At 35.8% G+C, this 16,283-nt stretch overlaps 1 protein-coding gene across 1 annotated transcript; it reads right to left on the bottom strand.

Annotated features, from left to right (window-relative positions):
* Positions 1-6,786: 6,786 nt before the first annotated feature.
* On the bottom strand, positions 6,787-8,091 carry LOC107013172. Its single transcript, XM_027915367.1, has one exon. It carries the CDS (start codon positions 8,089-8,091, stop codon positions 6,787-6,789), a length of 1,305 nt encoding a protein of 434 aa, XP_027771168.1.
* Between the last annotated feature and the right edge of the window lie 8,192 nt (positions 8,092-16,283).

Genomic DNA, 16,283 nt, shown 5'->3' with positions numbered 1-16,283 from the left:
CTTAGCCAGTTTTTCCAGAAATAAATCTGCTGCTCAAAACGACTAAACAGGTCGTTACAAGATTGGAAAATAGCAAATTTTCTAATTGTTAGATTATTAAGTCAAATTAGTCAAATTTGTATTTTTACTTTAATAGTCAATTCAAATATTTATTTAAGAGTATTTTATTTTTATTTTTTTTTGAAAAAAAAGAGAGACCATATTTACATATTTCTTTTTGCAGAAATAACCAGGTTCACATTTTTCTTTTGTTGCAAAAATGACTATATTAAACCCTTTTGCAAAAATGACTAGTTTTAATTTTTTTATTTTTAATTTTTTCTTAAGTTCGTTTTTCAAAAAGAAAGTTACCAAAAACCTAAAAAATTGCGATTGTTATATTTTATTTATTTATTTTTTACTTACTAAAGCTAACATTTAAACTAATAGGATTAATAATATGTATGTACATCATAATAAACACAATTATATGAGAAACACTATAGAATAAAATAATAAAAATATACAAAGTAAGTAACATAAGGATAAACATAATCATACGAGAATCATAATAAACTTAGAAAAAAAAATTAACAATTTTTCAAAAAAAAAAAACATAAAAAGAACATAAACATTAATTCAAGATTACATTGAAATGTAAAAAGAAATACCTAGAGTTGATGACAAGCAAATAATAGAAGCAAACTCAATTGAATTCCCAAAACAACCCAAGAGAAATATCTTCTTCTTCTTTTTTTAAAGAAGAAGAATTTTTTAAAGTTTTTTTTTCTTCTTGCAATTTTCTTTCTATCTTTTTTCTTCTTTTTTTTTAAATGAAAAAAAGAAGGGCGTTTAAATAGGTGTTCAACATTAACCTCCAACTTTTTTTGAAAACTTAAGAGCCAATGCATGCATTGGACTCTTTGTTTTCCCAAGGTGCCTCCCAAGATGGCCAATGATTTTTTTTATATTCGTTTTAAGAAAAATCAGATTAATTGAATGATTCATTTGCCCTTTTAGATGACCCATTTACTTTATTTATTAATTGAATATAATTATATGGATCATCAGAAAATAATAGGCCCAAATGTCATGTAGATGATCCATTTCTTTTTTTCATTATTTGAATAATAGTTGATGGGCCATCTGAAAAAATCTAAAATAGGTCCAAATGTTGACCCATTTCATCAAGACCCAAACAAATTGACCCACTAAACACAAAATCTAAACATCTAAACAATTTTAAAGATCAAACACAACAAAATAATGTAAAAAAAAAAAGTAAAAAAAAAATGATAAACATAAAACGAAATAAAAAAATAAAAAAAATAATAATACTTCACGCAACAACATCAACATGATAAACTTAAAAAACATTAATAACACAAATCCGAAATCAAACGACTTATATGGTCAAACGAAAAAAGATAATGATGAATTTGGATAAAGATTGAGAGGGGGGGGAGATTGACATAACTTCCGGGTAAATGAAGGTCGCCAGAAAACTTTGCCGGAAATTTTTTTTATGGATTTTGAACTTAAAATTTATATCAAATGATAGCCCTTGATGATCTCTACACATTTATGTAAAGGGTTTGAGATGGGAATGACCGGAACTTTATAAATCTAAGGAAAAAAGTAAAAATTCATATTTGGTTTTCCTTAGTTTTATGGAGTTTGGCTATAGATATGGATAAAAGGTTTGTAGATTTAGGTAGAGGAGGGTGAAAGGAAAATATAGTAAAATTTTAAAGATTTTTCCGCCCAAAAAGGTGGTGGCGACCGGGAGGTGGTGGCGGCAGCGGTGGCCGGCCGGCGGCATAGTAGTAAGGGGAAGAAGAAAAATTAAAAATCTAAAATAAAAAAAATGCTAACTTTTTGGAGTTTTGTATTTTTGTTTGGGTCCAATAATAGCCCTTGGATCAAAATATCATGAATGGTTGAGATTCAATCTTGACCATTTCTATTGACCGGGTCAAAATCAATTGGGCAATCAGAATTGATCTAAATTAGCCCAATTTAAACAAAACTGGGTCATCTGAGCCAATAAAATAATAAAAATAAATACCCAAAATACAAATAAAAATAAAATTCCTTACTAAAATATTATAGGAGTAAAATAAACAGGTCAAAAATTAGGTGTTCACAGCATGACCCTCTTTGCTTGGAAACATGAAGAGTTTTCAAGCAAAGAAAGTGAACGAAGTGGCTAATTTTTGACTGTTTCAAACTCCGATGAAGCCATTTTGAAAATGATAATCGAACCTTGCTTCAGAGGTTGCCTACATATCCTTGATTAAAAGGAAATCAGATCAGTGTAGTTCGAGAAACTTTGATAGCCGAAACTATCAGAAACGGTGGTCAAAAGATTGCTTCATATTGCTTGTCATCATCTACAGCCTATAGTTACAAAGAAAAGAGTTATAGAAATATGTCTCTCTAAATTATAAATGTTACAAGATCCCTAATTGATGTATCTTCTTAGGATCTTGTCTAGCTCTTTCACTTGCTCTATGCATTATCTTTGAGATCGATCTTCATGCTGTCTTGGTGGCTAGTGGATCATTCTTAACTGCATGTTTTAACTTGAGTTGGTTGTTGAAACTAAAAACTCAATATCACAAAATGAAGAACCCATGAAGAATATGTTTCCATTATAAAAGAAGAAAACAAATGAGAATCTTGAACTAGGAAGTATAACCCTAGAATGAATAGGTTAAGTGAGGCGTTTTGCCCTAAGAGTTCCAAATAAGACGCATTGTCCTAAGATTGGATGTATCCCCAAAATGTGAATAGGGTGTGTATAACTTATGAATGTTGGTGCGTATTGCTCCAGACATGCATATGGTGCGTATTGCCCATGAATAGAGCATTGATCTGTATTGCATGTGAATAAGGACTGGTGCGCACTACACATAAATTCAGATTGATGCGTATTGTACAAAATTCAGACCGGTGCGTGTTGCCCATGAACACAGGATGATACATATTTCCCATGAATAAAGAATGTGTGCTTGTTGCACGAAATTCAAATTGGTGCGTATTGCACGAAATTCAGACAGGTGCGTATTGCACATGAACAAAGGATGATGAGTATTGCCCATGAATAAAGGATGTGTGCGTATTGCAATTAATTCATATTGATGCGTATTGCACATGAATCCCAATCGGTGCGTATTGCACATAATTCAGACTGGTGCGTATTGCACATGAACACAGGATGGTGCGTATTGCCTATGAATAAAGGATGTGTGCTTGTTGCACAGATGTCAGATTGGTGCGTATTGCACAAAATTCAGACAGGTGCGTATTGCACATGAACAAAGGAGGTGCGTATTTCCCATGAATAAAGGATGTGTGCTTGTTGCACGGAATTCAGATTGGTGCGTATTGCACGAAATTCAGACAGGTGCGTATTGCACATGAACAAAGGATGGTGTGTATTGCCCATGAATAAAGGACGTGTGCGTATTGCACAGAATTCAAATTGGAGCGTATTTCTCGAAACTCTCGCATTGATAGGCAAAAATTCGAGTAGCATGAGATGAAACACCAAACATTTGAAGACTTAAAAGATCTTCCTTTTTGTGTTTCCTTTTTGACTTGTAACCCTACATTTCTTTTTTCTTTCTGTCTTGAGCAAATGAAAGAGAAAATTGTTAGTTTAAAGTGGTGGTTGGTTTGTGGCCTGGGTTCTCCAACGACTTGATCATACTCACGACCAATTTCTCCAACTCTACTACAACTCCTTGGTTAAGCAACCTTTGAAGCTCCTTCTTTGTTAACCAGGGGCCTTGATCTTTTGGTACTACCAAAAATCATGGTGCGAGTGATGTCCCAAAGAATGATGACCTTCATGAATTTTCAGTGTAGATCTGAGGTGTTTTTAGTCCTTGCTCAATGGCTTGTCAACTCAGATACTCAGCTTTACTTTTGGGAACCCGTAGTAAGCTTTGCACTCTTTACTCTGGAGGCATATGTCGATTTTGATTGAACCATGACATGCACTTGGACTTGCCCCCTGATCCTTTTGAGTTTTTTAGTTCTCAAAATCTGAGTCATGTACAATTGATCTATGTTCCCTTTATGCAGAGGCGTCGAGAAATGATCATCTTTGCAGATTTCATTCATGATGTTCTCTTCCTATATCTTAAGGTGTGATATACCGTGGTTTCACGGTATTATTAATACTTTTTTCCTTAAGTTTAGTGTGTCCAAAAGTCTTTTTGTGCTAATTTTTATATAAGTTTCTCCTTATTTGCAGGAAATCTGTTCAAAGATGTATGCGGAGGTTTTTGAGCGAAGAAATGCAGAAGACACCACCTACGGAGCTTGTGACGGTCCGTCATGCTTGTGACGGTCCGTAGGTGGCAGCGTAGTGCAGCTGCCGAAGGAAGATGGGGAAGTCTGGCCAAGTGTGGGGTTAAGGAGTCCATGACGGTCCGTCGTGTCTATGACGGTCCGTCCTGCAGGTTCGTCATGAAGTTCAGAGAAGTAATCCCAGTACCCATATTCCAAGAGTTTAAGTGTTTTGAAACGAAGACCCTCGACGGACCGTTGTGCCTATGACGGTCCGTCATACTTGCCGTCGAGGGTAATGAAGAGAGCAGCAGAAGAAATTTCATCAAGTATGGGACGATGGAGTCCATGACGATCCGTCGTGACCACGACGACCCGTCGCGAGGTCCGTCGACCCAGCCGCGTTTTGACAAATTTCCAATAAATAGAGTCCTTGTTTAATTAGGTTTTTATTTTCTATAAATAGTTTGAAAAACCTCGTTTTTGGGGTTAGACTCTGTATTATTGAGCAGACGCTGGATTATTAGTTAGACTCTGTATTATTAGGTTATCTTGAGACTTTTATCATTGAGTTTTGGTGATTTTTGTTGATTAATCAAGCAACTTTCGGATTTTACTCTTTCTCATTGAAGTAAGTACATGAATTCTTATATCATATATTTGACTATTGTGATTATGACTATGGGTAACTAAACTCCATAACTAGGGTTGTGGGAACCATAGGCAAATAATGAGGTAAAACCTAACTAAAATAACAATTCTAGAATAGTGTTTTGCATGTATTGATAATTCTTTCACATAGACCAACGTTAGAACTCGCCTTAATGCTACTTGCCGGACCAAGGAGGTAGATAATAGGAAAAGAATTATCAACATAGATTTAGTGTATACTATCTAATAGGCTAGTATTGATTGGTACGAGGTAATAACTTAGTCAAATATCGAATACGATGCTTAATATGAGGTAAAGATAAGGGTTAGGATAGCAACACACGTAGCCGGACCAAGGTGCGGAGTGAGATTTTCTAGATGCCGGACCAAGGATTTAGAAATACATAACTTATCACTTTGCATGCAAGATACTAAGAAAGAATTGTTATAGTTAGAATTATCAAGTTATGAACCTGTGGGGAACACGTAAACCCTAGTTACTTTGATGAATTGATTAAACTCCAACATTCAAAGCTGTTAAGTGTCTCTTTCAATTTCGTTAGTTATTTTCATTCATTTAGAAATAGAAACCCCCCTTTTATTGTTTTTGCTTTCCAAGGAAGTAATCGACCGAACAATAGTAATAATAGGTTAAAGTTAAGTCTAAACTATTTTCCTCGTGGGAACGATCCCAATCTCACTAGTTGGGTTATTTACTTGACACGACCGCTTTACTTCTTATTTGAGAAGTAAGTTTGAGCGTATCAAGGTGCCCGTAGTATTTTCACCTATAAGATTTTATTATTATTTTTTCGTCTTATGATGCCTATGAAGGTTTTCACCGATAAGACTCTCTCATTTTTTTTTATTTTTTATTTTTACTTACTTATGGTACCCCCAAGGGTTTTCACTCATAATTTTTTTTCTTTTTTTTTCGATGTTGCCTTTGATGATCAATATCATTTTCAGATTTGATCAAAAAGTCGGTTGCCAGAATAAACAGAATTACAATCTGACATTATTCTATATAAAAAAAAATAAAAAACTGCCCCAGTTTTCTGTAAATACTGGAAAACTGATTTTTTTTATATGACCGAACCCCTAAAGGGTTGCCTACTTATCCTTTTGGAATCAATTAAAACATAGTTCAAATTTTTCAATGAGAGATTTTTTTTGAAGAGGTGCCTTTGTTCTTTCAACCCCAAACTTGTCGCAGAACCATAGAATGCATTAGATGTAGTATCTTTTGACTGAATCTGCATTAACAATTATGCCCGTGATTTTTCCTTCCACATCAGTAAGGTGCAGGGCTCCTTTGGACAATACTTCCTTGATAAGATATGGACCTTGCCAATTTGAGGCAAACTTTCCCTTGGCTTCTTCTAGGTGCGGGAGAATGCGCTTTAAGACCAGTTAACCTACTTCAAAGTGTCTTGGGTGCACCTTTTTGTTGTATGCACGAGCCATCCTTTGCTGATAAAGCTGACCAAAACAGACAACCGTCAATCGTTTTTCGTCTATTAATGTGAGTTGCTCTAGTCGGTTTTTGACCCATTCAGTATCTTCAATTTCAGCCTCGACAATAATTCGAAGAGATGGAATTTCGACTTCCGCTGGAATCACAGCCTCAGTTCCATACACCAGCAAATAAGGAGTTGCACCAATCGAGGTGCGCACTGTTGTGCGATATCCTAAAAGTTCAAAAGGCAGCTTCTCATGCCATTGTCTAGTGCCTTGAACCACTTCTGAGAATCTTTTTGATATTCTTGTTGGCTGCCTCCACAGCTCCATTGGCTTTTGGTCGGTATGGAGTAGAATTGTGGTGCAAAATTTTGAACTGCTCGCATACCTCCTTCATCATATTACTATTGAGGTTTGCAGCATTATCTGTGATGATAGCTCTTGGGATACCAAATCGACAAATAATGTTTGAATGAACAAAACCATGAACGCCTTCTTAGTGACTGCTTTGAAAGTTATCGCCTCCACCCATTTGGTGAAGTAATCAATTGCAACCAAAATGAATCGATGTCCATTATAGGCTTTTGGCTCAATTGGTCCGATTACATCCATTCCCCATGCAACAAAGGGCCCAGGAGAAGCAATGGGGTGCAACTCTGAATGAGGTGAATGAATAAGATCACCATGGATTTGACATTGATGACATTTTTTCACAAAGTGAAAGCAATCCCTTTCCATGGTAAGCCAATAATACCCCGCCCAGAGTATCTTTTTTGCAAGGACATATCCATTCATGTGTGGTCCACATACCCCAGCGTGCACTTCATTCATAATTTTCTCGGCTTCTTCAGCATCAACGCATCTCAATAAATTTAGATCCGGAATTCGTTTATACAAAACATCCCCGCTCAAAAAGAAACCAATAGCCAGACATCTAATAGTTCTTTTTTGGCTTCTGTTGGCATGTTCGGGGCATCTCCCTGTCTTCAAAAAATTCTTGATATCTGAGTACCATGGCTCCCCATCAGGTTCTGCTTCCACTGTATTACAATAGCCATGTTGGTCCCGAACTTGAATCTTTAATGGGGTGATGTAGGTGTTTCGAGGATAGGGAAGCATTGAGGCCAAAGTAGCCAAGGCATCGGCCAAATAATTATGAAACCTGGGGATGTATCTAAACTCAATGCACATGAACCTTTTGCTAATATCTTCCACATATTGTCTGTATGGAAGGATCTTGAGGTCTCTAGTTTTCCATTCGCCTTGAGCTTGTCGGATAAGCAAACCAGAATCTCCCAACACAATTAATTCTTGCACACCCAAATATATTGCCATATTTAGACCCATGATGCAAGCTTCATACTCAGTCGTGTTATTTGTACAAAAGAAACGAAGTTGAGCTGTTGCAGGGTAATGTTGCCCTGTGGGCGATATTAAAATTGCCCCAATCCCCGTGCCTTTTGTGTTGGTTGCTCCATCAAAGTACAATTGCCAGGCTTGATTTCCATTTGAACCTACTTCCTCAATTGAGTTAATCTCTTCATCTGGAAAATATGTATCCAATGGTTTGTAATCACCATCGACTGGGTTCTCTGCCAAGTGGTTTGCCAAAGCTTGGGCTTTCATTGCAGTGCGAGTGACATATATAATGTAAAATTCAGTGAGCAAAATTTGCCATTTCGCGAGTCTGCCAGTTGGCATTGGCTTCTAAAAGATGTACTTAAAAGGATTCATCCTTGATATGAGGTAAGTTGTGTTGGACAGTAAGTAATGCCTTAACTTTTGAGCTACCCAAGTTAGGGCGCAACACGTCCTTTCCAAAAGGGTTTACTTGACCTCATAACTAGTTCTTGCTCAAGTAGTAGATAGCCTGCTCCTTCCTTCCTGTAGCATCATGTTGACCAAGAATACACGCAAAAGAATTATCTGTTACTGAAAGATATAGAAAGAGAGGCCTGTCAGGTTCAGACGATACCAACACGGGGGGGTTGGACAAATACTCCTTGATTTTTTCAAAATCTCGTTGACAATCTTCTGTCCATCTGACAGCAGCATCCTTCTTCAGAAGTTTGAAAATGGGCTCACATGTGGTTGTGAGTTGAGCAATAAACCTGCTGATGTAGTTCAACCTTCCAAGTAGACTCATGACTTTGGTCTTATTTTTCGGGGATGGCAAATCTCGAATGGCTTTTATTTTAGAGGGATCCAATTTGATTCCCCTTCTACTGACAATAAAACCCAGAAGTTTTGCAAATGGAACTCCGAGTGCACATTTTGCTGGATTAAGCTTTAGGTCATATCTTCGCACTCTTTCCAAGAATTTTCTCAGATCTTGCACATGATCAACTTGTGTTTTAGACTTGATGATTACGTCGTCGACGTATACTTCAATTTCTTTTACGCATCATATCATGGAACATGGTGGTCATAGCCCTCATGTAAGTCGCCCCAACATTTTTAAGACCAAATGGCATGACCCTGTAGCAATAAGTTCCCCATGCAGTGGTGAAAGCAGTTTTCTCAGCGTCCTCTTCATCTATCAAGATTTGATGATACCCCGCATAACAGTCCACAAAAGATTGCATCTCGTGTTTTGCACAATTATCAACTAGGATGTGGATATTTGGCAATGGAAAGTTGTCTTTTGGACTAGCCTTGTTCAAATCCCGATAGTCAACACAAACTCTTGTCTTTCCATCCTTTTTCGGCACAGGAACAACATTTGCCAACCAAGTAGTGTAAGGAATAGCTTGGATCACCTTTGCATTCAGTTGTTTTATTATTTCTTCCTTGATTTTTTCACTCACGTCCGATTTGAATTTCCTTCTTTTCTGTTGGACGGGTGGAGAATCAGGATAAACGGGCAACTTATGAACCACTAAATCAACACTCAAAGCTGGAATGTCATCATAAGACCAAGCAAATACATCTTTGTATTCAAACAAAAGTTGTATTATTGCCTCTCTAATTTCCTGATTGATATGTAAACTTATTTTTATTTCCTTAACATCCTCAGAACTTCCCAAATTGATTATCTCAGTTTCACTAAGATTAGGCTTCGGTTTGTGCTCAAACTGTTCCAGTTCCCTATTAATTTCTCTAAAAGCCTCTTCTTCATCATATTCCACCTCTTGACTTGGTGGTTCAAGAATAAACAACTCTTTGAAATCAGGGAATGAATTCCGCATGCATGTCATGTTATCAAAGCCAACATTTACAGAAGTGAAAAATAGAGAATAAGAATTAAGGGAGGGAAAAAGGCAAAATTTACTATGAAACTGAAATTTCATTTCATTGATATCAAAAAGGGACAGAAGGGTTGACAATAACAAAATACTTTGAACTATTCGGGCCACAACCTTGAGAATAACGAAATACAAAAGAGTAGCAAAACAAACTAACACGACTCCTTCCTTATGGGGAAAGGAATGGCTTCCCAATTGCTTAACTCAACACCTGAGCCCACGAGCTGCATATTGGCATGACTTGTACCTTCACCAACTTGGCCCATATTTACTTCACAAAACAACTGAATGAGATCCTCAATAACTTCTTTAATGTCTTCAAGAGTGAATGAATCTTTCAATTTTGGACCCCGAGGTTTGATAAAAGAATGAGAAATGTGGGGAGTTGGTTGTGGCAACGACCAATCAATCCTTTTGTGGTTCTTAGACTCATCTCCATTTCTCTTGCTTTGTTTGTATCCTAGGCCAGAGGTGCCTTGGTTTCCTAAGAGAGTAATGGGATCCACGATTCCTTGCGAATATACTCCCAAACCATTACCGGGTTGATAACCATATTTGAGCATCGTCGTTGCTACCATTGAAGCGGAAGAAGATATACATGATTGGATGATAGATTCTCCTTCTTTAAAGCGATCGACTGATACAACCTCAAAAGACTGGTAAACAACAGAATCACATACTTCCTTTGCCTCAATGTATGGGACGGATGTATCTCTGTAAATAGGTGAATCATCTTCCCCATGAACATGATTTCCTGATTGTTGTATTCAAACTTGACAACTTGATGTAGAGTTGATGGGACGGCTCGAGCCATGTGGATCCATGGCCTCCCTAGTAGAAAATTATAAGATGTTTCCATATCCATTACTTGGAACACAATCATAAAGACTACTGGCCCAATTGTCATGTTTAACTTGATTTCACCAATGGTGTCCCTCCTTGAGCCGTCATAAGCTCGCACAAATACATTACTAGGGCAAATTCTGTCAGTGTTAACTTTCAAGCTTTGCAGCGTAGAAAAAGGACATATGTCTACCCCTGACCCTCCATCTATCATGACCCTCTCTACATAGTAACCTTCACATGTCAGTGTAAGATGTAAAGCTTTGTTGTGTCCAGCTCCCTCCTTGGGCAACTCATCATTAGTGAAAGTGATGGCGTTTGACTCGAAGACGCGCTTGGTCATATTCTACAACTGATTTACTGTGGTCTCTTTTGGAACATGTGATTCGTTTAAAACCTTATTCAACACAAGACGATGTTCTTCTGAGTACAAAAGTAGAGACAACAGTAAAATCTGTGTAGGCATCTTCTTCAATTGTTCCACGACAAAGTAATCTGGAACCTTAAGTTTTTTTAGAAATTCTACATTTTCTTCCTCAGTAACTTCTTTCTTTAGCGGTACTTGGATATTTTCAGTCATCTTCCCTTTTCTTAATTCTTCTGGAGAATAACATATTACAGAACGTGTCAAACCCCCCGCTTCATCAACTTCTTTGACAATCTCCTTTCCTCGATAAACCACTGCGGTTTTGTTATAGTTCCAAGGGACAGACTTTGAATCAATTACCGGAAGCTGATGAACGGGCTTAACAAAAATAGGCTCTTTCAACTTGGTCAAGCAAATTTGGTCATGTTGTGTTAATGAAAAGCCTTTTGATACATACAACTTTGGCATAGCTGCTCGAACTTCAATCCCCTTTGAAACCCCCGGGACGCACAAGACTTTGGTGTCAAGATTGACACCTTCCACACTCAGAGATGCAAATGGTTCTAAACTCTTTATTGACTTGTCCTCTTCTCCGATCTTCCTAAACAACTTTCCCATTTTGCTGAGGAGTTTGTACTCTTGATCATCACAAACCATACCCACTAAGTTGTTTTGAGCTGCAAGTGGGTTATTGGTCACATTGGGAGTGTTTTGATCATCTGTCACAACAACAACTCCATGCTCGATCAGCTTCTCTATTGCTCCCTTCAAGGTCCAACAATTATCAGTGTTGTTTCCTGGGGCTCCTGAATGGTATTCACATCTTTCATTGGCTTGGAAACCTGGAGAATTTAGATTCAGTACGATGTTGTGGGATACACTCAATCGCTCCTATCTTTCTTAACTTTTGAAACAAGCTGGAGTACGACTCTCCCAATGGAGTGAATTTCTTTTTCGGTGCTTGATCTTGAACATAATTCTGCATAAGAGGAGAGTTGTAAAGGACCTAATGGCCGTTGCGGGCGAAAGTTTCCTTGAGATGGGGCCCAAAAATGTGGGCGATTGGGAGGATGCACATATGACTAAGCATTTAAGACCGTGTACAGAGATGGAGATACTGGATATTGAGGGGCATAAGGGTAGTAATACTGAGGATAGATTAGTTGTCCCTTAACTGATGTGTAAGGACAATTAGACTTTCTCTAAGCTCCCCTTGAACCTTATGCCAGTGAAATAACTTCCTCTTTCCTTTTATGATTTCCAAAACTTGTTGAACCACCTTGAATGGCCTATGTGGTAGCTTGATTGCGCCTGGCTCACGATCCTTCCTGTTTTGAGACCACTTTTGACCATTTCCCCAATTTTGATTGTTGTGTGAAACTGTCTTCCCATTGCGGCTTGAGGTGGTGGAACTAGTCAAGATCTTGAGCCTCTATGAAGATATCAACCAATTCTTGCTCATTTAATGGGGGCTTGACTCGGGCTGCTTGTTCCCTCCCTTTGATAGCATATTCTCTAAAGCTTTCACTTGGTTTTTTTCTTGTATTGGAGAGTGTATTACGATCTGGCATAATGTCGACACTGTACTGAAATTGTCTAACAAAATCTTGAGTCATATCATCCCATATGTGCCAGTGGGAGATCTCTTGGTCTATAAACCATTTTGAGGCAACACCAGTCAGGCTCTCACCAAAATAAGCCATGAGCAATTCTTCTTTCCCCCTGCACCCCGAAGTTGATTACAGTATCTATTAAGGTGGGCTATGGGATCACCGTGCCCATCATACTTATCAAACTTAGGGGTTTTGAACCCAGGTGGCAGGTGGACATTTGGGAACATACACAAGTCTTTGAATGCGACACTTTTGTGCCCTCCTAACCCTTGCATGCTCTTCATGTGTTGCTCGATGCTTTTTATTTTTTTTCAACATTTCTTCTTGCTCTGAGCCTGGAGTGGGCCTCTCAACATCAATGGGAGAGTCGAATTGAACAGAGTTAGGGCCTCCAAATGCTATCCCGGGAGTATAGTACTGCTCCGGATGAGTGGTGAACTGTCCTTCTTGAGCTGCTGTTTGCGTCACAGTCGGTTGTGGGAGTGTAAAGACGGGTGCATCTGTTGTGACAGTGCGACTATTCCTGAATGGCATGCCTTGAGGACATGTTGTTGATGGCCCGACCCCACAATTATCAAATGGACATACCCTGGAGGGAAGAAAGGTTCTGATATTGGGACCTGAGAAGATGAAGATCGGATACTAGTGATCTCAGGAAAACCAGGAATAGACATTGGTCGTTCTGTTTTTTCAACTCTTGAACAATTTGTTTGTGTTTAAGTATATCAATATTTGTTTAATATCATTTTTTTTCTAGTTATTCCATCTTCATAGAATTACATATTGGTTTATATAATTTATGGATACTAGTAATATACATAAATCATATCATCTGCATTCAATAGTTCAAAGTAACACTTTCATTTCAAAATACCATTTAATGGATGAAATATGTATCAAATATGATTAAAATATGTATGAATCTTTCTTCAATTATTAATTATTTTAATTTCATGATATTATATATCAATGGGTTGTCAATGTATCCTTATTTGGATGAAATATGTATGAAGTTTGATTACGACTTATATGAACATGACATCACATTTTTGATTTATTATCTTTTTAGTATGAAAAATATCATACATTCAATTTATATTTTTTTGAAAATACATGTATGAATATATATTTTCAATTGTTGATTATTTTATTTTCAGGATATTTTTAATAGACATAGTTCATACCATGTGGATTCACTATTTTAGACATATTTTAACTAGCTATTCTTTGTACCATTGATATGTTAAAAATAGTGGATCTATATGTATGAACTTTGTATGAACTATGTATATTTTTTCTATGAACCATGTATGGATTTTGATTAATACTTGTATGAAAATAGTTGACATAAAATAAAGTTAGTATTGGAATAAAACTTGGATAAAATTGATATAAACTGTGTTTCAATGTTATTTATCGTTGGACAATATTCAGAAACCACAATTACTCAAATATTAATGATACCAAATGCACTCCATAAAATAAAACATGTGTGTAACAGACAAAACAACATAAAAATTGTGCAACAAAAAGTAAAAAATAGAAATCATTTTTTTTTGCACAGAATAATTTGAACATGTCTTTCTGTTGTGTCCAACTTGACGACATCTACTGCAAGTAATCTTTGACCTTTTGAATTTTACATCAGCAATACCCTTCCAGCGTTCAAGTTGCGGTCTTTTCACTCATCTCTTTGGACCCGGTGACATCAATTTAGGCTCTGAAATATAACCTGGTATATTACATGTACTCTTGCAGGAAATAGGTTCAACAGAAATGGTATATGCATCTTTAAAATTCTTCAGGCTATAAAAAGTAGAACATAAATCTGATTTATGAAATTTCCTGTATCTAAGAACTGCAATTACATGACCAACAAAAATACAAAATAATTAATATAAATTAGAATTTCATACAAACAATTCATAATTCATACAAACAAAATGACAATTCATACCCAATTACTACAAATTTCGTACCCAATTAATACACATTTCATACAACAAATTTCAAAGACATTACAAGCAGTGTTTTTCAGATTATAATTGACACAACAAAATAACATTTCATATTTCATACCCTATTTATATCATTTCAAAATATTTCACAGTTACGCACAATAAATACTTCGTAAAGAAATCTAAATTAGTTTTCTTTTGATCTAAAGTAACTCTAACACCAACATCATTGTGAATACTAACAGGTGGACACCTATCACTAACTATATATTTTATCTCAATTTCGTTTATATTAACATCTACCTTAAGTTGCAATGTTATCGCACTAACTAGACCACTATAAAGACTACACACATCGTATATGATCCACTCCATCTGAATATCGACATATCTCCCTATTTAATTACAATATAATAACAATTAGTATAATCATTAGAAAACAATTAATACAAATCAGAATTTCAAACAACCCAAATCAGAAATCATATATATAAAATAATATTTCATATTTCATACACAATTAATACAACAAAATAAAAACGTTTCATACCAAAATAATACCCATTTCATACAACAAATCCAAAAAAATAGAAACATTGCATTACAAATCAGAAAAGTCAAACAAACTAACATTTCATATTTGATACAATCTTAATACGTAATTCAAACAACTAACATTATTTTTACCAATTTTATAAGATTTTGTCACCAACTATTCTATTAATATTACACATATCCACAAATAACAAAATATAAATTAGCAAACAAAAAAATAAATATCATACATTTTAACAACACTTTTAATATAATTTTTGAAATATAAATAACACACTGTAATATCAATTTATTTTATATTTTCAAAAAAATAACTTTTACTCATATTTTTAATTTTAATAAACGTATATAATGTAACATGTTGTTGCAAGTATGATACCTACCAAAATGTGTTATGAAACAAAAACATCAAAAACTATATTATTAACAGAGATCACTAAAAATAAATCAAAAAACTATAATAAATACCAACCTAACGGATTCATCTTCCACCATGTTTAATTAATATTGATAAGTTGTTGTCCATCACAACAAATCACAATTTTCTCACTGCAAAAAAATACCTCAATCAGTAAAAAAAAATTAAGATTAGTAAAAAAAATGGAGAGTGAGAAACGCGATAGAGAGAAAAAAAAAAGGAAAAAATCAGATTTTAATTTCATTACAACTAATTTGAGCGTTTTAAGGAAAATGAATAATTTTAATCTTTTTTGAATTCCTTAGTAAGTGCTAATTTGTTAATTATCCATTATTAATTCAAATTATTTTAAAACCCACAAACCGTGCAACTTACCAATTAATACACAAACATTTTTTTCCTCTTTATTTTATTTAACAAACAAATGTTTTCAGTTATTTTAAATCAACATTGTTTTTTTAATAATATATTATAACTTGAGATTTTAAATGTCATATATTGAAACTCAAAATCTAATGATATAGCTTGAAAATATTACTATAAAAAAATGTTATATACAAAATTTACACTTAATAGATTGTTCAATTTTACTGTTTTACTCCCTCTGTCTGTAACGACCTGTTTAGTCGATTCGAGCAGTAAGATTATTTTGATAAAAACTGACTGGGTCGACGGACCACGCGACGGACCGCCATGGTCACGACGGCCCGTGATGGATTCCGTCGTCCCATACTTGTAAATTTTCTTCTGCTACTTTTCTCATTACCCTCGACGACAAGTAGGACGAACCGTCATAGGCACGACGGACCGTCGAGGGGCTTCGTTCCAAAACACTTAAACTCTGAAAATCTGGGTACTGAGATCGACTCTCTGAACTTCGCGACGAAACTGCAG

Source organism: Solanum pennellii, chromosome 3 (genome assembly GCF_001406875.1).
Source record: "Solanum pennellii chromosome 3, SPENNV200".
Lineage (NCBI taxonomy): Eukaryota > Viridiplantae > Streptophyta > Magnoliopsida > Solanales > Solanaceae > Solanum > Solanum pennellii.
Note: the sequence above shows the minus strand (reverse complement) of the source record. Positions and strands in the feature narration are given on the sequence as shown.